The following is a 23,793-nucleotide window of genomic DNA, read 5'->3' on the forward strand; positions in this document are numbered from 1 at the left end:
TGCTTTTGGACATGTATCAGTTGCTTTCATACAATTCTCTGCTGTTTTTTAACATTATCATTTGCTTATGTCATGTCAGTCTAAATGAACTATACTTATGGATACTGAATAGTCGTTCCCTATAAAACTAATAGTCTTCATTTCATTGCTTGAGTCATTACATACAAAATTGTTGAACTAGTTATCACATTCTGTCACAATGCTATAGAATTGCAAAGAGCATATACAGTAAAAATTTACGTATTCAGTGTCTTGTACTCACTTACTCCCCTAACTACAGCAATGTGTAACTTTACTGTAGTTTTCAAATGGCTATACAAGTAGTGTATAGTGCTGTCTTGAGCATGTTCAGGTAGTGTTTTTTTTTTCACCTTTTTTTCTGCCATTTTTTTGCATTGGAAAACACTGAGAGAACTGTCATAATGAAAACAAAGCCAAAATGACAAAGCCATTTGACTATCTTGTTCATAAACGATGGTGTCAAGACTTTTCAAGTCATTTTGATGACACTGACAGTTTCATTGATATGAATACGTGCTTTTGAGGAATGGACTATCCATTTTGAGCAAGTGACGTGCTTTTGCAGGTCATCCACTAGGTTTTGCAGTTTGCACTAATTGTTTTGAGAATTGCACTAACTGCTGTGCAAATGTTAATAGTGATGTGAGAATAGCACCAAAGCGACTGAGAAAAACTGTAATTAGCACTTTGCTGCCCCCTAATGAAACAGAGAACACACTGCATATGGAGGACCTCATGATCTCTCTCTCTCTCTCTCTCTTTCTCTCTCTCTCTCTCTCCCCCCCTGTAGCTCTCCCACATACTGCCCCTGAAGTGTTTGGAAACTCTACGGGTGCTAAGTAGCACAATATACTAAAATGGACCATTTCTGTGTCCGTGTGTGTGTGTGTGTGTGTGTGTGTGTCCATGTGTCTATGTGTCTGTGTGTCTGTATGCATGCATGTGTTCGTGTGTGTGTGTGTGTGTGTGTGTGTGTGTGTGTGTATGTGTGTTTGAATGGGAGAACATCAGTGCCTCCAAGGCAGCCACCAACCTACTGGACGAATCAAAACGGCTGCATTTTGTATTTTAAACCGGTTTCTTTGAACAGTTAAATTTGAATGATTGTAAGGGTGATGATTGAATGATTGTAACGGTGATGATTGAATGATTGTAAGGGTGATGATTGAATGATTGCAACGGTGATGATTGAATGATTGTAACGGTGATGATTGAATGATTGTAAGAGTAATTGTATTGTTACCTTCATCAAGCTCACGTCCAGTTCCACTGTATGTCCGCGGAGAACTACCTCCGCCGACTGTTTGCGACTGTTTGCAAGCGCTCTACGAAAACTCAAGGCAAACGGAAAATGGAAAACTATTTGCCTACGTTTGCAAATTTGAACGAACCTCTGGTTAAGCATAATCATCCAGGAACTTTACCCTTACAATGTGGTTATCAAAATGATGCCAATAACGGTAACTGAATAATAATATTCCAAAGTATGACACAATTAAATTAAGTATTATTGCTTAAAAAGGTAAAAAGGTGAGTTTTATTGTTTAAAAAGGTAAAAAGGTGTAAATGCTTATTGAACCTGTACCTGTAGGCTGAGGCTGGAATGGACAGCAACAAAGATGTTTGAGCGGATCACTGCTGTAGGGGAGAATGGTTGGAGTAATTAAACAGTCTGGGGTCTGTTAGTAAGGAAGTCCATAATCCAGCTGCAGAGTGAGTTGCTGATGCCAAGCTGGCTGAGCTTGGAGATCAGCTTGGAGGGGATCACAGTGTTGAATGCTGAACTGAAGTCAATGAACAGCATTCTAACACATGTATTGGGACTGTCTAGGTGGGTGAATGCCAGATGGAGTGCTGTGGAGATGGCATCCTCTGTTGATCTGTTGCATCGGTAGGCAAATTGATACGGCTCCAGTGTAGCAGGCAGACATGATTTCAGGACCAGCCTCTCAAAACATTTTGCAATAAAGGGTGTCAGTGCAACCGGACGGAAGTCATTCAGTTCTTTGGCTGTGCACCGTTTAGGCACCGTTTTTCCAAGATGGCGGCGCGTGCACAACGTGAGGCTTGACGTCTCTCCAGTTTTTGCAATTTAGTGTTTATTTACCTGGCTATTCTACTTGTTTTCACTCAAAACACTCGAGCGAACCGAACCTACAACAGATACACACTATTGGATATTCATCAAAGCTGCAAGAATTTTGTTTTGGATCACCCACTCAACTTCGACCAACTACCTCCGGAGTTGATCAGACAATCGCAACCAGATGAACAACTCATCCCAACCGGGAATGCTCGCCGGACGGAGACGGGGTAAGCATGGTGGAGTGCGAGCTAGGCTAAGCCTAAACCCGCACCGAACTGCACTCCCCAGCATATTTCTTGCCAACGTGCGTTCTTTGTTGAACAAGCTGGACGAACTTAAGATCTGGACCCTCACACAGAAAAGACTTATGGACTGTAACATCATGTTTTGTTACACTTTACTTGACAGTATCGACATAAGAGTGACATGACACTGTCATGTACATGTCATAAACAAGTCACTAAGTGTCATTCGGTTTTTGTCATAACAAGTTAGGGTTGGAGGTTAGGATCAGGGTTAGGGTTAGAGTTCATGTGCCATGAGAGTGTCATGTGTTCATGACAGTGTCAATGTCACTCTTATGTCGATATTGTCAAGTAAAGTGTTACCTCATGTTTTTCACTGAAACTTGGCTTAACAAAGACATCCCAACCACCGTGGTGGAGCTAGAAGGCCGTTCTGTCTTCAGGGCGGACAGGACAGCAGAGGCTTCGGGTAAGAGCAGAGGAGGCGGTTTATGCATTTATGTAAACAAAACTTGGTGCACGGACTGCGTCACTGTTAGTACCCGTTGCTCTGCTGAACTGGAATATTTAGCCACCATGGACTCCCATACGAACATTCCCACATACACCAACTCTGTCCTGGATTATGTCAACAAGTGTGTAGAGGGAGTGACTACACATAAAACAGTGAAATTATTCCCTAATCAGAAACCCTGGATGAACAAAGAAGTTCACCTTCTCCTCAAGGCTAGGGATGCAGCCTTCAGATCGGGAGATCAGGAAGTGTACAGCTTAGCCAGACCTGAGGAAAGGAATATCCAGGGCCAAACACTCCTACAAGAAAAAGATTGAAGAGCACTTCAACTCCTCCGACCCCAGACGTATGTGGCAAGGCCTACATACGATCACCAACAAATCCCCCTGCAACACTCCCCTACCCTCCTCTACTTCCCTCCCAGACGAGCTGAACCACTTCTATGCTCGATTTGACCGGGAAAACAAGGAGGCAGCCTTCAAGCCAGCTGTTTCACCGGACGAGGACATACTCCAATTTTCCACCTCAGAGGTCTGCGACATCCTGGGCAGGGTGAATGCTCAGAAAGCTGCTGGCCCTGATGGAGTCCCCGGACGTGTGTTGCGAGATAGACATTTGATAGACATTCTTAGCATCCAATAAACGGCTCTGGGCATTCGTAAACCACGTCTCAAATACGAGAGAATGAATGTGTAGTTCCCAGACCACATCTCAATGAGATGAGGCCTGACGTTAGCCAGGCTAAAACTCTCATAGTTTAAGAACTTTAAATTATTTGTAGGATATTGCTTGTTCACAACTTGAGCCGTGTATGCAAAGACACAGAGTTCAGAGTTCACACATTTTAAATGAAATATACTCTCAGGACTCCCTGCTAATACTTTTGGAAATGCTAAAGTCTTTTTATTAGTATTATTTCATTTGAGCTACATTTTACACTCATATGGCATGATGGTAATAGAAAAGCAGCTAATAATGGTACAATTAAATTGCAGTAGCCTATGATTAAATGTAATGGAGTATTCAACTAGGGTAGACTGCTGTTGTTCACAGCACTAAGCTATTTATGGTTACTGATATACTCTGAGTCTCTGGCCCTCTCTTAGAGCCAGGCATAGTGAGCTGGTCCTCGGAAGAAAAAGTCTGGGGACCACTGGTTTAGCCTATCCAAATAAATGTATGAATGAACTGAAGTCACGCTTAGGCTATGTAGGCCTATTTGTTTTATCAAGTTGTTAGATGCCACGTTAGGCTGCTACAGAAGCTTTAAAAGGATGTTTACAGATGTCTAGCAAATTTGAATGTAAAGAAATAGTGGCCCACCCTACTTCTCAAAAGTCAGCCCTGTTAAAAATCCTGGCTACACTACTGGTATGTGTATAACACACACACACACACAGGTCATATGACACACATACACACTCACACACTGGCTAGATGAGAACTAATTAAGAAAAAAACATTAATTAAGCACTAATTAAGGAACAGCTTAACTAAAAGCATGCATGTAGGCCTATAACAGTGGTTCTTAATCTTTTTGTCTGACGACCCCCCAAAAAACATGGGCCAAGTCTCGCGAGCCCCTTCTCTCTAACCGGCGGAGTTTAGTTTTTGAAATGTTGTGATATGGGCATTGAAAGCAGAGGCAGAAAATGTCTTCTCTCATGTAGGCTATGTCAACATCAAAGGCATTATGTCTATGGCAGCCTTTGACTAAAAACCTTTACAAAAATGTCTTTAATCAAATCATTTCGCGACCCCTCCAATATGTTTGGCGACCCCCAGTTTGAGAAGCACTGGCCTTTAACAACCTCTGGTGACTTTGTGCCTCTCCTGTAGATGGCGCTCCTGTGCTCGTTGATCTGGGCTCCTAGTTGCCTAAGACACTTTTGATCCTTCTATCCTGGTAAAGTTGTTTACGCCTTGCTTCCACACGACGACGGCGTTTTAGGAGACCAAAAACAATCTTTTTTGAAAACGGGTCCCAGAGAGTGTTTTTTTTTTAAACCCTTTTTTTTCGCAGAGCACGATAGCCTCCATCATTCTCAAATGGAAAAATTTGGAACAACCAACAGCCTTCATTAGGGGTGTAAAGATTAACCGATACGTATCGGTATCCGTTTTTAACGTGTAAGATACGGCTACATCGATATGTTAAGCCCCGTATCGGAATAAAACTGAAATGAACCGGTCGTTATATCGATTTACTTGTTACGAATCGGTTCACAACCTTTTCTGCTCGCTCAGACTCTAATTTACGTTGCAAGCAGCGCGTTCATCCCACTTCCTGTTTTGAAACTACACGTGGCACGGATTTGTGGGTAATGAAGTTCGTTTTGGGCTACACTCACTGCCCAAAGTTTTCAAAGGACTTCATTACCCATACATCTACTGCAACTTAAGCACGTGACAACTCGTCGTTTCTTTGACAGTTTTTACTCTTTTGTTTTTCAAAATCCAGCGCGAAATTAAACACTTACTATAGCATTCCTAAACGGCAACATAGTCTGTAGAGTAGCCTTACGTTTGATGAAGGGATTTCCTTAATGTTAAAGAATAATTTGGCCCTGGCTGCTAAAACGATGCACAAATTATTATTATTATTTTGTTCATATTCACTCAGACTTGGAACAAAATAGGCCCAGTTCATTGATATGTAGGCTAGGCCTATTTTGTTCTTGTAGGCTATCTGAGAAAAGGCCAAGATTGTCTTAAGCACTGTTTTATTTTATTTCGGTATTGTCTTACCTCAACAATAGGCTAGCTCCTTGAATACAATCAGATATAACTCTATAAAATCTATAAAGTCTATAAAAATGTATTTTTATGTTGTATTTTGCTGCTGTGTTTGACTGAAATGTAGATGTTTTTTGCCTAATTGACATGACCATGATAATTGATAATATAAAATGTGCACCTTAAGCAAATGATAAAAAATCTTTCAGAATGCTTTCCATTCTTCAACTGCATCGAACTGCATCGAATCGCATCGCGTCGAATCGTACTGAATCGTTTTTTATGAACATGTATCTTTTCTTGTATCGAATCGTGCCCATGTATGTGAATCGTATCGTCTTTTACATGAGAGATTCACACCCCTAGCCTTCATAGATCTGGCTGCTCAGCCAAACACAGTGATCTGGGACAAAGGGCCTTGGTCACACGAGTAACCAAGGACCCGATGGTCACTATAAATGAGATCCAGGGTTCCTTTGGGAAGAAGAGAGAAGCGTAAAGAAGGACAAACATCAGTGCAGCTCTGTGCCTGGTTTCTTCCACACGCCTTTGTGGCCAAATAGTTCAGTCTTCGTTTCATCAGATCAGATGATTTTACTTCTCATGGTCTGAGAGTCGTTCAGGTGCTTTTTGGGAAACTCCCAGCAAAACAAATGGCTTCCATCTGTCCACTGTACCATAAAGGCCTGATTGGTGGAGTGCTGCACTGATCAAGCTGCCACTAGATGCAGGGGCGTAGCAAGCGTAGGGGTTATGGGTGTTATACACACTTTTGCTGAAACACCATTCTATTCCCCCACTTTTTGGCAGATTAAAATTAAGGTAAATTATGTAATTAAATTGCTCCTGTAAACTAGAATTTAAATGATAATTGTTACTGCATTATCTAAATTAGTAAACCAAAATTCACTGTCTGACTGATACAGTTTTGTTTTGTTAGTAATTCTAATCCTGCATAAAATCAATGGAGAATGCTATGCTAGACAAGGTCAATCAACCATGCCAACCAACTAACCAGAGGTTATAGCCATACTATCCAGTGTGGCATTTGCATTTAACTAGCTTGATCTGTTGGTGCAAGTACTTCTGTGTTTTTATTTTATTTGGCAGTCCTTTGCAGCATTGTATGTGACATAAATCTTTCTTTTTTTCTCAGGCAATATTAGGATGCACAAAAGGAAAAGGCAGGGGAAGATTGACTCCTTTAAAAAAAATATCATATTTGTAATGAGATGAACTTACCATTATAGCTTGATTGCTACTTTAGGCTTGCTACATAGTGTAGGCCTACGTAATAGTTAATAAAAGAATTAAAGAGCAATAGTTAAAGAAAATGTTTAAAAAGTACATAATATAATTGTAGAAAAATGAAAAAGAAAACATATTAAACACAAGGTAGAATAATTAAAAGACAGATTCAGAATTTTGAACTCAGCGTGCACTGTAGTTCACCTCCTTTTGTAGGCCTATTCATGTTTGCAACTTCATTTACATTTAACTGTTTCATGTAGGCTTTTCGTTGTTGAAAGCAAATTCATTTTAAATCATATAATAATTAAACATGGCTGTCAAAGTTGCTCTGGAGTCAGTGTAGTCCCTTGTAATAGAATTGGCATGTAAGTCACTGTTGATGAAAAGTGTCTGCTAAATGAATACATGTAAATGTTCTAAATGTCTGAGGTGGGCAGGAAGACCCATTTCATGTCTGAGCCCAGGGGCCCAGTAGCTCATAATCTGTCCATGATGCCAAGGGGTATAAATACAAATTCTTCTCATTTGTTGCTTTAACAGTAGGACAGTAGGCAATATATGGTTTTATTTGCATAATATGATAAGAAAATGTAGCTACTCCCTGGAGTTATTTATAATTTTAAATTATTTGACTTTCCTATCCCAGAACCCCCCACACTTTAAAAAAGCTTGATACGCCCCTGACTAAATGCTCCTCCTTCCCCACTTCATGCAGATCAACAGCGGCAGCTGTAGACAGGTGTACAGTAGAAAAGGCTTGGACTTTTATGTGCATTCGCCGCGATAGATCATTTTGTCGCGATATTTTCTTTGTTAAACTCACGTGTTTCCTGTTTAGTTTCTCTCTGCCAGTGCCTGCAGTAGCCTAAAGAGCAGACGTGCAACTTCGGCATGCTCCAAGAAATATAAAGTTACTTACCTGTTAATCCAGTATTTACTATTCAGAGTGTCGAGTCATTGACGAAAAGTAGCCTAGGCTAAAAGTAGGCTAAATTCGTATGTTTACATCGAGTTAATCCACACTGGTAGGCCTATGCAAGAGGTTTGCTAATATAGTTAAATTTGCTTTTGCTATAGTTTACTTGAAGTAGGCCTAATATAGTGTAATCGCTCTATGAGATTGTAATATTTCATGTGTTTAGCTGAGGAATTTACCTCCTGGCGTTTCTACTGTTGTAAGAACGTACCTCGAGGAGAGAGAGTATGTGCTGTTAACGTAATTACGCAATACCGTTTTACGCCGCTAGATGGCGACATTGACCATGGAATAATTGTAGTCACGAACAAAAGTTACTTAACTGGAAGGGAATTAGTGTTGTTGTATGTTTCTAGCCTACGAGTTCAGCTTGATGAGCATAATAGTGATGCATTTATGTGTAATGAGCTGCAGAAACATTACTGTAAGTAATTAGAATCTAAGTCGTATTTTGTTTTTATAATTTCAGACGGTGTGTTTAGCCTATACTATATTGGCAATTCTGAATATCAATGCTGGAACAATACAGAGTTAAGACCCATCTCTTCTTTGTCCTATATTCTGACCGATATACCATCGAGTATAGTGCCACTACCCTACACCCGAATCAACCTTATGACCTACCAATGCCCCTGGTTTCTGCATGAGGTAGCACAGTTCCCCCATCAGAACCGTATGTGTGAACGTAAGCAGTGTACTCATCTGGTACAGTGTTGCACTAAATGGAGATATGACCTTGGTGGTTTATGCATGTCATGACCAACTACAGAAAAAAGATCACATACTCATAATATTTTGCAATGGCAGAAAACAATGAAACAAAGAAATTACATGTTCATCGTGTCCTTTCAGAATTTTTATTTAGACATTTTAAAGTCAGAAACACAAGCATGTTTTATAGATCTGTGTGAACACATAGAAACACTGACACCTCAGACCAATAAATCATTTTCAAAGAAATTCAGCAAATAACTAAACTTTAGAGAGAACATAAATCATGTTGTTGCTGAAACACTTATAATACACACATTCATTTTAGGAAAAGTGCAGAATATGAAGAAAATAACATCAGATTTCTATCACCTAAACAGTAGCCTATACAGTGAATATAGATATCAATATGGTTATGGTATTTAGCAGGTGCCTTTGTCCAAAAGTGACATACACATAATAACAATACAAGTTACATTTAACAGTAAACAATTTAAAAAGTTGGTAAGGAGAATGACAATATTAAACACCATTGTCAACAGCCTAATGAAAATAAATAAATACTATAATATAATCTCAATAGCATCTCAGCATTACAAATGTGTATGAACAGGAGTGTGTGACTCTGGTGTTCCTGCAGCATGCTCAACTGCCAGGGGCCACAGAGAATGAATGTTGCTACGGTTACATGGCTACTGTGGAATGTTGCAATTTAAGTTGGATGTTGCTATGGTTACGTGGCTACTGCGGAATGTTACGGAGGGTTTTGTGTTGATGAATTTGTGTTTTAATTTTGCAGTTGGTGAAATGGCCTCATTTATACAGAAAGAGAGAAGGAAGAGAAGAGGGGGAAGAGAGAAAGAGAAAAGTGTAGAAAGAGGGTGATGATGAAGTGTGCAAAATAGACAACAGTTTCTCTCTTACACACACACACACAAATCTGAAAATGGAACAGCCCCAAAACAGGTGATGAATGAAAAAGAGAGAGATAAGAAGAGAAAGGGAGGAGGGGGAGATGAGGGAGGGAGAATGAGTGGAAGAGGGAAAAGGGAGGAGACAGAGAAAATGAAGGGTCAGAGAGAGAGAGGTAGAGAGTAAGGGATAAGAGAGAGGGATGAAGAGAAGAAGAGAAGGGAGGGGAAGAGAAGAGAGGGGGAGTAGAGAGAAAGGGTGACATTGTGGACGTACCGGTTGGAGGACGAGCTCATGTGATCTTGCGCAGGGACACTGAGGAGTCAGAATATAAATAATAAAACAGAAACCCTGGATAGAGGGGCTCAGTGAATGTGGAGTGGAACGTGTGCAGGTGGGTGAGTGTGTTAGTGGAGACGATGTAGAAGGACAGAGTGCCGGCCGGCCAGTCCAGGTAAACTCCTACTGTTCCGGAGCGGGAGGAGGGGGCAGGTATGTAAGTGTGTTTATTATTGTGCAGGACAGAGTAACTGTAATTAGAGTAGCAGCCCAGACTCCAGGACTTGGCATTGTGTCCCATTATGACGTCATCACTGTCCCCTTTCCTCTTGATGCTTTTATAGGCCACAGATTTACGAGCTCCATCATCTCCACTCCACTCAACCTCCCAGTAGCAGCGTCCAGTCAGACCCTCTCTACACAACACCTGAAGATCCCAGCAGGAGTCAAATCTCTCTGGGTGTTCAGGATACGGCTGCTGCTCCTCCACATGTGTCACCTTTCTGTTCCCCTCAGAGAGAGAGAGACGTCTGTCTGCTGTGTTTGGGTCCAGTGTGAGATCACAGGCATCTGCAGACAAGAGGAGAGAACATGAGAACACACACACACACACACACACACACACACGTCAACATAAACACACACACACCTACAGAACACACACACAAATCAACACAGACAGGTGAGGAGAGAACATGAGAACACACACGCACTCCTTACTACACACACACACACACACACACACACAACACACTTCTCACTATACACACACACACACACACACACACACACACACACACACAACATACTCCTCACTACACACATGCATCTGCAGACAAGAGGAGAGAACATGAGAACACACACACACACACACACACACGTCAACATAAACACACACACACCTACAGAACACACACACAAATCAACACAGACAGGTGAGGAGAGAACATGAGAACACACACGCACTCCTTACTACACACACACACACACACACACACACACACACACAACACACTTCTCACTATACACACACACACACACACACACACACACACACACACAACATACTCCTCACTACACACATGCATCTGCAGACAAGAGGAGAGAACATGAGAACACACACACACACACACACACACACGTCAACATAAACACACACACACCTACAGAACACACACACAAATCAACACAGACAGGTGAGGAGAGAACATGAGAACACACACACGCACTCCTCACTACACACACAACACACTTCTCACTACACACACACTCCTCACTACACACACACACACACAACACACTTCTCACTATACACACACACACACACACACACAACATACTCCTCACTACACACATGCATCTGCAGACAAGAGGAGAGAACATGAGAAGACACATGCACACACCACACAGAAACCATGTCAAACACACTCCTACACACACTACCAACACACACACAAACACACTGCTACACACCCTATCAACACAAACATATACACACACACACACACACTCCTACTCACCCTACTAACACACACACACACACACACACACACACACACACGTCAACACAAGCAAAAACACACACACTCCTACACACCCTACCAACACACACATCGGTATTAGACTTACCTAATGCTAAAACATGTGACCGACAGGAGAATACACACTCTACCAACACAAACACACACAGGCATCTGACAAGAGGAGAGAACTTGAGAACATACACACACCATGTCAAAACAAACAAACACACACACTCCTACACAGCCTACCAACACACACACACACAGGCATCTGCAGACAAGAGGAGAGAACATGAGAACACACACACACCGTGTCAACACAAACAAAACACAGAGACTCTTACACACCCTACCAACACACACACACCATGTCAACACAAACAAAACACACACACTCCTTCACACCATAGTACCCTCCCACACACACCATGTCAACACAAACACACACACACAAACCATGTCAACACAAACAAAACAAAAACACACACACACACACACACCACGTCAACACAAATACACTCCCCTACCTACACACACACACACCATTTCAACACAAGTAAAACACACACACACACACCACGTCAACACAAACACACTCCTACACCATTATAACAAGCAAAACACGCGCACACACACACAGGCATCTGCAGACAAGAGAGAGAACATGAGAACACACACACAAACCATGTCAACACAAACAAAACACACACACTTCTACACACCCTACCAACACACACACACAGTCAAAACAAACAAACACACACACACCATGTCAGCACAAACACACTCCTACACACCCTACCAACACACACACACGGTCAACACAAACACATACACTCCTACACACCCTACCAACATCGCTATTAGAACACACACACACACACCCCTAGTGACCCTACCAACACACACGTCAACACAAACAGACACACACAGACACCAACACACTCACACACACTTCACTCACCCTACCCCCCCCCACACACACACACACACATACTGCTGTTAGACACCCACACACACACACATTCAAACACGTGAATGATAACAAATACTGAATAAACAAAAAAAAAAAAAACTTACATCTCAGCAAATGTGGCCGTGCTCTGCTTACAGAAGCCCCAGTTCTGTAAGAAAAACAAAATGTCACACAAATGTACCATACAAGGTCCAACTATTTCTCAGAAGGAGACAATCATGACGTAAAAAGCCCCAACTCTGTCTTTAAAAAAATGGCTGTGTGCATCTACTGTACCTGCAGGCTACAGTATGGAAATGTGACCTGTTATCATACTACTGCAATGAGGAGAGAACATGAGAAAACACACACACACACACAAACCATGTCAACACAAACAAAACACACACACTACTACACACCCTACCAACATACAAATACACACACACACACAAACCATGTCAACACAAACAAAACACACACACTCCTACCAACACACACACAGTCAACACAAACACACACACACACCATGTCAACACAAACACACTCCTACACACCCTACCAACACACACACACACAGTCAACACTCCTGCACACCCTAGTACCCACACACACACCATGCAAACACAAACAATCACACACTCTCCTACACACCCTTAGATTAGAGTTAGTGAGCAATATGAGGACTACCTCTGAATAACAAATGCAATTTCCAACAGTGAAACTCCATTAAGTATAAGTATATATACTCTTTTGATCCTGTGAGGGAAATTTGGTCTCTGCATTTATCCCAATCCGTGAATTAGTGAAACACACAAAGCACACAGTGAGGTGAAGCACACACTAATCCCGGTGCAGTGAGCTGCCTGCATCAACAGCGGCGCTCGGGGAGCAGTGAGGGGTCAGGTGCCTTGCTCAAGGGCACTTCAGCCGTGCCTACTGGTCGGGGTTCGAACCGGCAACCCTCTGGTTACAGGTCCGAAGTGCTAACCAGTAGGCCACGGCTGCCCCCACATACATTTAATGTATGTCAGGGACTACCAGCAAGACCTTCACAACCCACCTGTGGGTCACAGACCACATGTTGAGAACCCTAAATTAATGATTGTTTGTTGCATTACTGGTTACTCATAGTAATAATAGGCCTTATAGAAATTTAACTTGGTTAACTTTGATCTACTTCATATGTGTCCCAATATACAGAATTAATGGCCTCTCTGACAGACAATAAGAAAAAAGTATTTTTTAGTATTTCTTGTAACATGGAGATAAACAGCTCCCTGTTTTTCTGTTAATCTCGCAGCATGGAATCTGAGAGGCGTTCAAATTTGAAATTTGCCAAAACAGTGATGAATATTTGTGGCAAACAAGAAAACAAGAAGAAAAAAAAATGGTGCAAAGGGTCCATCTTAACAGTAACTCTTTGTCCAGCTCCACTGTGGGTGAGTTGCACCAACGAGGAGTATGTTTTATCCATTAATCGGGTTGCACCAAACTTTAAACCTAGTTTAAAGGTAATTAGGTTTACGTTTAAACCATCCTTTTAATATTTTAATGGTTTAAATGTTCACATAAACCTGGTTTCATTTTAATCCTGTTGCTAAACTGCTTTAAACTCAGATTTAAATTTCAGTTAGGGATTCATTTTAAACTTGCTTTAAAGGTCTGAAATGGCTGCATATATTTGATGGATTGACGAAAATCGAGTCCACAAAGACAAATAAGACCGTCTCAACCCTATGGAGTTTTATGATGAGTAATTTTCAAGGAGGTACCGATTCAACAGGGAATTTGTAATAAGATTAAATTTAAAAAGCATGTGCACAATTAAATATGGCAGCAACCTGACTATCTTTAAACTAGGTTTAATGGACAAACCTTGATTTAATCCAGGTTAAAACGTAATCCTTGTTGGTACAACCCACCGGTCAAGGTTTTAATCATGGATTTGTTAAACCATGCTTAAAATTAAGTGGTGCAACAAATTCAATTTAAACCTGGATCTACAAATCCTTGATTAGGCCTACACCAAAAGATGAATTTAATCCTTGTTGGTGAAACCCACCCTGAGTGTTCAGAAAAGTTAATGGAGAACTCAAGACAAAACAGAAAACTGTTTGTAAAAGTTCCTACACATTCGGCTATGTTTGTGAATTTGAACACACCTCTAAATATTTGCATTATTGGATGCTGCATCAAAGAGATAACAAATACATGTCAGTGTAAAGCAGCTATTGCAATACATATTTGAAAATAGACCACTACACACGGTCCAAACATACTCAAGTATCGCCAGTTTACAGACGGGATCCTCCAGTCTAGCAGATAACAGCTTCAGTCCTGATTCTCCAAGAATGTTGTGGCTCAAATCAAGAGCTTTTAGATGGTTTGAAGTCAGAGCTGCAGCCAGAACACCACAACCCTTCTCTGAGATGAGACAATCAGAGAGCCTGAGAGAGAGAGAGAGAGAGAGAGGGGGAGGGAGAGAGAGAGAAAGAGAGATGGTCCTTTTCATTCTTACCTGCATACAACTGGTGACTGTTTAAGTATGAAGTTATTTGTTTATTTTAGAACAAATATGTCTGGTTAAACTATTTATTAATTGATTGAACAAGAGACATTCCTTGAGTGGCGATATCTCAGGACATCCCCACTCAAACACTCCGCTTTTTGCTCTAAATTGTCCAATGTGAACATTCCATTTATTCAAAGCGAGAGGGCAGCGATTTCATAATGTCACATTTGACGGCTATTGAGTGAGAAAATGGAGTAAGTAAGTAGGGTGAATGTTCAATTTACCAAATTACATATAGACAAGTGAGTAGGCTCTGCAAATTGGAAGATTTGGAACTACTTTAGGGTGGAGGATGAATGAGGGAAAAATCTAAATAAAGGACATAAGAAGCAATTTGGTGTCTTCCACCTGTTGCCATGATTAATTGGTAGTAGAACTGTTGATGTATGAAAGCAATATGGTGCAAGTCAGAGTGGCATTGGTAGCAGATATTTCCATGGCTGTGATTACCTGTAGCACAAGGCCGAATAAAAGCCATGGTGATATGTGCTACCAACCCCACTCTCACTTGTGCCATATTGCTTCATTATAAACTAATATGATAGATACAGATTTGATCAGTTCACAGACATTAAGACTCACAAATAAGCTCAAAAGTAGAATGACACCTGCACAATGATATAAGCAAGGTGGGATATTAATTGCTGCTTTTTCATTTGGTTGACCAGTTGATGTTTATTTTTACATCGTCATGGTTCTTCTAAATAATGAGGAATTTTAAAACAAAGATATGTCTTCACCAACCTTAATGTGTGTATTTTGCAGTAGGAACTGGACAGTCCCTTAGAGAGCAGCTGAGCTCCAGAATCCCCCAGGTCATTGTCACTCAAGTCCAGTTGCTGTAGGGAGTTTGGTGACTGTAGAACTGAAGCCACCATCTCACAAGATTTATATGTGAGTTTACAATCAGCAAGCCTGCATAAGAACACAACAAAAGATAACATGAATAAATGGAAGATGTAGTGTTTACACAGTGCCCTGATAAATAAAAATCAAGAACACAACATCAGATCAGATCGCTACTGTCGCCATACTCGGGTTGGCGGCTGTTCAGCTGGTAAATTAATTCACTTACACTGATTTAGTATCGATGTTGTCGCTGAAGCCATCCATTTTGTCTCATAATGATTTCTTTATTCATTATTAATTGTAATTGGCATATTTATTTATTGTTTTATTTATTCTTATTAATCTATTTTCTTTATCTAACTCAAAGAGGTTAGTTGCTCAGGTGCTGTGATGTGAGTTTATGAAGATCTACATATACATTTTAGGATTAGGGAAAACCCCTCCCTCTCTGTAGCCGTGTGTCTGTATTGAGAACCGAGAGGTGCGTTGGTTGAAATTCGCAGGCGAACATTTGCAAATTTGTTTTGGCAAACATTTGAAAACACTGGCAAAGTCCGCGCAAAGTACATTGGAGTTGGACGTGGGCTTGACGAAGGTAACAAAGCAATAACCGTTACAGTGGAATGTTAACACCAAATCGTTCAAATAGAGTCGGGGCTCGAGCTGCAGACACACAAGCAGTTGGCGAAAGCAGCCGTTGGATCCCCACAGACTCGAGCAAAGCAGGAGGGTCGTTGGGCACCAGACGTAAAATCAGCGGATCTAGCAGCTGCCCTCCAGCTAACTACTCAAACCCTGGCGAGAAGATTAAATAACGAGGCACATCAGACCTACAGACTACACTACAGTTACTTGGTGTGATTTACTACTAGCTTCTATGCCTGCTACTAGAATGTGAATCACTAACTTTGGACACCATGCAGAGGTGAACCGCACACTGCCATTAAAAACAAAAACTTCAAGCAAATGATAAAAAAAATAATCTTAAACTTATTTACGAGTGGACGTAGACTAACTTACATCCATTACAAAGGCAACGTTAACTTATTGAAGACATTTCTCACCAGTCTAAAGTTAACGACACCGTTGTGGTTAACTAACGTTAACGTTAACAGAAAAGTTGAGCTGTAATGTCAACATTAGCAGCGCCAACGTCCTTTCTTCAGTTTTTCTAAATAACTCCTTCTAGTTTAGCAGCTAAGTTGATTAATCCAAGAACTTAATAAGTACTGAAAGTAAAGGAATAAGAGTTCAGATGCCTACCTGGCGAGAAGATTTAAGATTTTTCGTAAAGTCTCAACAGCAAAACGAGGCACAGCAGAGTTACTGGTAGTGATTCACTCTTGTCGAAATATTTCAGAAATGACTTCAACGGCTGCGCGCTGCAGCATATATCCCAACAGTGACGTAAGCATGGCGAACTGACTCTCGTGCCAGATAAGAAAGAGAGGAAAGGATAGGAGGAAAGGTATAGGAACAGTAATAAAATATAATATAATTACCAGGGCTGTCAAAATAACTGATTCATTTCGATTAATTAATTTGAGAAAAAATAACTGATTAAAAAAAAATAACGCAGATTAATCGATTCTGTATGACCTTTGACCATGAGCCGTTCTAGTCAGTAACCATTAGACTGTAAAATGAAGAAGAGAGAAGAAAATGTGCTGCCTAGATCATTGATTGGAACATTTACTTTCAAAAAACGGCCTGATGGTGTTAATAAAAGTAAAGTGTTGATTAAAGTAAAGTCCTCTGCAATGTCTGCAGCAAGGAATTTGCATATCACCAGAGTTCAGTGTTGACATTGAGGGGAGTGTTAATTTATTTTCATTGTGTCCCCTAGGTTATATCTGTGGCCTGAAATGCCTTGTATGTGAAAAAAAAAACTTCTTGCCGAAGCACTTTTAAATTAATTTCCTCAGAATATTAGGTCATATCATAGATTATTATGGCCATTCTTTGAACAGTGAAAATAATAATAAAAGAGTTTTTGAACTTTTGTCACTAATGCTGATTATTCAATGACTCATTTTAATTTAAATATTTAAAATACCTTCACAGCAAAAATTATATATGCGATTAATTTAGATTAATAAATCACAGAGTATGTAATTAATTCGAATAATTTTTTTAAACGATTGACAGCCCTAATAAGTACATAACATAGGTAGGTACATAAGTAGGCTATATATACATACACCTAGCAACCACAAATGACTGACGTAAATATTGGGTGGGTTATGTACGAACACTGTCTAGATCAGTGTTTCTCAAACTTTTTCAGACCAAGGACCATTTAAAGGGGAACTTGGCAACTATTTCAACGTAATAAACCCGTTTAGAAATCATTTGGATGGTTAAATGACCTGTTCTGGTGAAAATGGTGACTTTTCCCGCTGCCCCTAGCGTCCCCAGGCGGAAAACCAACCTTGCAACATTGAGACTACCGTCCCGAAAAGATAAGTGAGAAACAAGAAACTAGTTTTAAATCGTGTTTCTTACCTTCTAACATCCACATTGTCTGCCAAACTTATGCTAACCGTTTTGCTAGCTTGTAAACAAAAGCTTTATCTGTTACCTTTTTCCACAGTTTGAAATAGCATAATGCACAATTTCTCCAGCAGAGGGGGAAATCCTGCCAAGTTTCCCTTTAACCAGTAAAAAAAAAAAACTCATGGACCACCTAGCTAATAGACACAATAGGCCTACTCACTGAACCACCTTGCTAATTGTCTTTCCACCTTGCTTATAGTGTCAGAGGATTCATATGATTTAAATTGGCATAGCTTACATAGGCAGTGTTGCAGAACTATTTGGATTTACATACAAGTTGGTTCAATATGACAAACAAAAAATCTATATTTTTTTTTCACTTGGGATAGCTTGCGGACCACCAGTGGTCCCCACACTTTGAGAAACACTGGTCTAGATGTATTATGTCATATCTCCTTCCTAATTAATCAATGTTTGCTTGTAAGTTAGCTGGTATTCTCTGTATGGTAGCCAAGGGAATGACACTTAGTGAGCTCTGACACTAAGTTACCTCTCCAAGCAATCTGTGAGAACTCCAGTGAGAATACCTTTAGTGAAAATAGTTATGGTTGGTGGTGATTAAGATTATGTGGAAGTGATAGGCCCATAATAAAACTAAACAACCTCAGGCTTGTGTTTTTTGCTTGCGTTATTTTAGATGGAGGGAGAGAAATATGCACAACTAGGGTGGAAGCAGCCGACTGCTGATGAGCTCCAGGTAATTGGCAAACATGACCCCAAGGACCACAATGGCATGGACATGTTGGATAAGTAGCTTCTGAGTGAAAAGGAAGACAAGGATGTGCTACAGGATGAGAGTAATCTCCCATCATCCTCAGCTGGGTAGGCATGTTTGTGTGTGTGTGGGCACGCCTAACTGTGCGCATGTATATATTTGTGGTTGTGACGACAGTGTTGCTTATAACAACAATGACAGGGATTATATTAGTTGTGGTTGTGATGACAGTGTTGCTTAACAATAATGACAGGGGTTACATTAGTTTATTTACATTTGTAAGTACATTTCTACTTTTCTCATCTCTCAATATCTTTATTTTGAGTTTGGTTTACCATTTCCTATCAGGTTCCATGTCAGGAAGAAAGCATTGATGCGTCTCTGTCCAAGACACTTTGCTTATTCTTACACAGACATAGACAGAGACACCAACTCCAATAGCATTTACACCCCATTGTCTTCTAGGCGTAAATGGACACACACACACACACAAACACACACACACACACACACACACACACACACACACACACACACAACCATGCCACAGCTGTAATGGTATACACACCACGGATCTGGTGTGAATGTGGCATTAATCCGAATTATTATTTATTGAAATAAAATTCTCTATTTTTGATAAACTCTGATTTCCGTCTCCATTTTATGTTGCGGCCTCTGAGCCGGCCGTAACAATAGTCATCATAATCAGGAGACATTATTCTCCTGTAATGACATAGATCACACACACACACACACACGCAAATCTAAAAGGTTTAATAAGATGTAATGTGTACTGTGGATAAGTTGTAGGGATGTAATGAATGGCATATTGTCCTAACAACGGTGTCTGCCAATATTTGCCTAATTAAACAAACAAACAAATAAAACAAATATCAGGAAATGAGTGCATGGCCTTATTCCAACCTTAATATCTGCAGTATGCTGTTGGAACTTGATAGTCCTTTAGAGAGAAGCTGCACTCCAGAATCCCCCGGGTCATTGTTACTGAAGTTCAGCTGTAGCAGGGAGTTTGGTGACTGTAGAACTGATGTCACAATCTCACACAATTTATCTGTGAGCTTACAGTCAGCAAGCCTCCATAAGAACACAACAAAAGATAACATGAATAAATGGAAGATATAGTGTTTACACAGTCACAATCAAGAGACATTTCACCAACAGTGCAGAAATCATTCATGTGTACACTGGTCAAACAACACAAACAACACACACACACACACACGCATGTAAGCACACACGCGCACACACACCTGATAGATTTTGCTACAATGTAGTGCTAGGTATGATGTAGCTGAATTGTAGGGGTGCATTGAACAATGTATATTCTAACATCACCATCAGCCAATGTTGCCCTTGTTGACTGGTACCGGCTTATCTGTAAATACTATGATGGCTGACGTTTATCTGTAATGTCATATCAATTCTTCAGCTGAACGACTTGCATATATTATTGTTTCACTGTCACTATAATGTATTACTAAGAACAACAATTGAGGAAGCAAACAAATATAAAACAATATCAGGAAATGCATGGCCTTACACCAACCTTAATGTCTGTAGTTTGCAGTGGGAACTAGACAGTCCCTTAGAGAGAAGATGAACTCCAGAATCTCTCAGGTCATTGTGACTCAGGTCTAGCTCTATCAGGGAGTTTGGTGACTGTAGAACAGTAGCCACAATTGCACAGGACTTCTCTGAGAGTTTGCAGTCAGTAAGTCTACATAACAACATGAGAAAAGATCAAATATTACAGAGACGATTATCCCTTTCGTTTAATGTTCGTCTGCACGGCCCTGCTTCGGAGCAACATTACTGCAAAAATATGAAGAAAAAAAATACATATGCACAAATCACATTATAGCCTTTCCCAGATATGGGTGGCCCAGATAGTTTTGAAAAAGGAAGATATAGTATGTGGCCTTTATATTAGTTAGATTAACTAGCTGCAGGTGACCGCTTCTGCATAATTTCATGGACTGCTGAAATGTAACCCACACTATTTTTTCCTATTTCTTAATTGGTCCAGGGTCAGGAAAAGGGCAGCAAAAATCTCTGCAGACCCCTCACATCCTGTTCAACCTCCTTCCACTGGTAGGTGATACAGGGCACAGCTCGCCAAAACCAGCCGACACAAAGACAGCTTCTTCCCCCAAGCAGTCACTCTGTTGAACGCTCAGAAATAACACCCACCATTACACTGAACAAAGTCAATCAACACTGTTCTGCTCATCTACCTCATGTATAATTCAATCTTACAATTACAAAATACAATACAATTGCACTGAACTGTCTTGCACTATATTTATATTTAAATCTTAAATCTCAGTCTATACTGATATTGCTCTATTCCCACCTTCTCTTCAATGGTATATTGTATCTTGCCTTGCCTTGCCTTGCCTTGAGGTGTCCACAACCATGGCAACCCTGACAGGGACAACAAGGAGGCGGACACAGAAATATTTCCATCTACCTCTGAATTTAAGTGCAGCAGATTGATGCATTTAAATGTTAAACTATTCTACATTTCTTTTGAGGGGCCATGTCCCCAGATCCCTGTAGTGTGGCTTGGTAACAGCTTCCTGCACATAACAGCACTGCTGCTGGATAAATTTCTAGGGGAAACCCATGATATAAAATTACTCATTTAAAATGTTATGTCTGCTCTATCATCTGGAAGGTTAATATTTGTCATGCATTCTTTTTAACATAAAAGCATAACAAACTGCATAAATTAAAGAATAGGACTATTTGCCTGCTGAAACATACTGTATGAATCGTTAATGTGTCAGGAAATCTAAATGCAGCATCAAGTAAAAATCAACATCTATCACTACACCTTGCACTTTCATTATATGTATGTCTTATGTGGTACATTTTCATGAAGATGTCGTGTGGCCAGGCACCAGCCAAAAAAACTTACTAAAGAAGAAGAAGAACAGGCCAGCGAACCCCTCTTTGTCGGTGAGCTTTTTCTTTTGGCAGTTTGCAAACGGAGTGCATTACCACCACCATCTGCTGGACTGAGGTGTAATGGCAAGTGTACCATGTAGCCTCGTTCTGGCCTCCGGGTGAATAAGGCGAATGGAACGTCACGTTTTTAAGCACCAGAATTGCTCATCATGTCTTGACAAGGTTTACACCAATCATCATCTTCTAAATGTATCCTTATGCTGAGAAGTCCACTCTTTTAGCCCCAAACAGGCTATCGTTTATTCGCGAAGCATGTTTCAATCGACATATTACACAAGCTGTTTTTATTGTTGTAGGCCTAATAATGAATGAATGATAAAAAATGTACGCACAGTGTGTATAGAATTATGGCTGGCAGCGCCAATGGTCAACGACAAAACAGTTATACACAGTTAATTACTTTCACAATTGACTGACAATGGGTTACCATTGAAAACATAGCCTGAAAAAAGCAACACTTCATCCAATAATGTTTGAATGACTGAATAAAAAAACCTAAGGACATTATCATTATTCCAAAAATCTGTATCAAAATAGATTCAGAAGAGTGGACTTATTCTAAGGCTATGTCTACACATGTCTTACCGCTTTCACACCTTTATCGACATTGGTAAAAAAAGTCTTGCGTCTGCACAAAGAGATGAAAACGAGCGAAAACACTGTAGTGCATATGCCAGGCCTGTATGTGGCGCCTGGCGGTGCTGAGCTTCAAATAAATTTAAAAAAAATCACTCTCCCTATTTTACAGTATTATACAGTCGTGCATTCTTCAAAGCAGTTGCGTGATAAATTTAAACTGAGTTTTTAATTTAACTGTTAAACTAAGTTCATTTTCACGGTTTTTGAAGGGTGCAGGCTAGTCCTTTATTTGGTGAACGGAGGTACAAATCATCTCTTTTGCTTTCTTTGGTTATAGTCTGCGATTCACATTAGCTGTAGCCTACACCATCACCTCAAGTGCATACTAAACGTTATTTCCCAAGTTGTGTTTCATCGCCACATTTGTAATAAATTGCTATAAAGCCATTTACCTTTGCTACTAACAGTCAATAGTTTTTGCCATGCATCAAATCGTGCATCCACATTGAGTGCGCATCTATGTAACATGGTTTCTAAGAGACCTAGACAGGTTCATTTCTGACATCACTAGACTATGAATGCATTTATTTATGTTGTGAGACATGTAAAAGAAATGAATGACACCAGCACTATGCACAAATTCATTTAAACTAAAATGGAACTGCCCTAATAACCTGACTAGTTATCTCATGTCAGTCACTGACAGTAGAATGCATCGGGAAAACACATAGCCTAGGGAAAACACTGTTCACCAGTGATGATAAGATATTGGAACTGCACAGCAGTAGTTTGTGGTGTTTACTGAGTGTTATCCTAGGTAGGCTAATGTCGTGTATCAAACCTAGTATTACCAGGCAATACTGTAATGACTGCCAGGTCGAGTGCAGCTGGGTTTAAGGGTCAGAGGTAATGGCTGGGGCGATGTCGTCATCGACAGTGCCGTTTGCTGTTCACAAAGCAAGTGCAAATCGGAATTAAAAAAAAAAAAACCTGGAACCCCTTTTCAAAACATATCATTTTTGGTCACCTAAAATGCCGTGGTCATGTGGAAGCAAGGCCAAAACGATAAAAACTTTGCCGTTTTAACAAAAACTGTCTTTGTGTGGACATGACCTAAGACTACAAAGACATGTCTGCACCCACCTTAATGTGTGTATTTTGCAATTGGAACTGGACAGTCCCTTAGAGAGGAGCTGAACTCCAAAATCCCCCAGGTCATTGTCACTCAAGTTCAGCTGTAGCAGGGAGTTTGATGACTGTAAAACTGAAGCCACCATCTCATAAGATTTATCTGTGAGTTTACAGTCAGCAAGCCTGCA

The 23,793-nt window shown here is 40.4% G+C and overlaps 2 protein-coding genes across 2 annotated transcripts in view; both read right to left on the reverse strand.

Moving 5' to 3' along the window:
* Positions 1–23,793, reverse strand: part of LOC143122144 (NACHT, LRR and PYD domains-containing protein 3-like) — a 235,363-nt gene that overhangs the window by 169,763 nt on the left and 41,807 nt on the right. The gene's annotated exons all lie outside the window — the stretch shown is intronic.
* Positions 8,725–23,793, reverse strand: part of LOC143117242 (NACHT, LRR and PYD domains-containing protein 12-like) — a 30,135-nt gene continuing 15,066 nt past the window's right edge. Inside the window, exons 7-13 of the mRNA XM_076278838.1 lie at positions 23,618–23,788; positions 20,472–20,642; positions 19,829–19,999; positions 15,529–15,699; positions 14,492–14,659; positions 12,335–12,378; positions 8,725–10,301 (exon numbers count right to left, since the gene is read on the reverse strand). Of these exons, the coding sequence (XP_076134953.1) occupies positions 9,745–10,301; positions 12,335–12,378; positions 14,492–14,659; positions 15,529–15,699; positions 19,829–19,999; positions 20,472–20,642; positions 23,618–23,788 (1,453 nt within the window). The 3' untranslated portion in view covers positions 8,725–9,744. The remainder of the gene's footprint in view (positions 10,302–12,334; positions 12,379–14,491; positions 14,660–15,528; positions 15,700–19,828; positions 20,000–20,471; positions 20,643–23,617; positions 23,789–23,793) is intronic.

This window comes from Alosa pseudoharengus, unplaced genomic scaffold (genome assembly GCF_046254945.1).
Source record: "Alosa pseudoharengus isolate Yale_2024_CS ecotype anadromous, Long Island Sound unplaced genomic scaffold, YU_APseudo_1.1 YU_APseudo_1.1_scf_1, whole genome shotgun sequence".
Lineage (NCBI taxonomy): Eukaryota > Metazoa > Chordata > Actinopteri > Clupeiformes > Clupeidae > Alosa > Alosa pseudoharengus.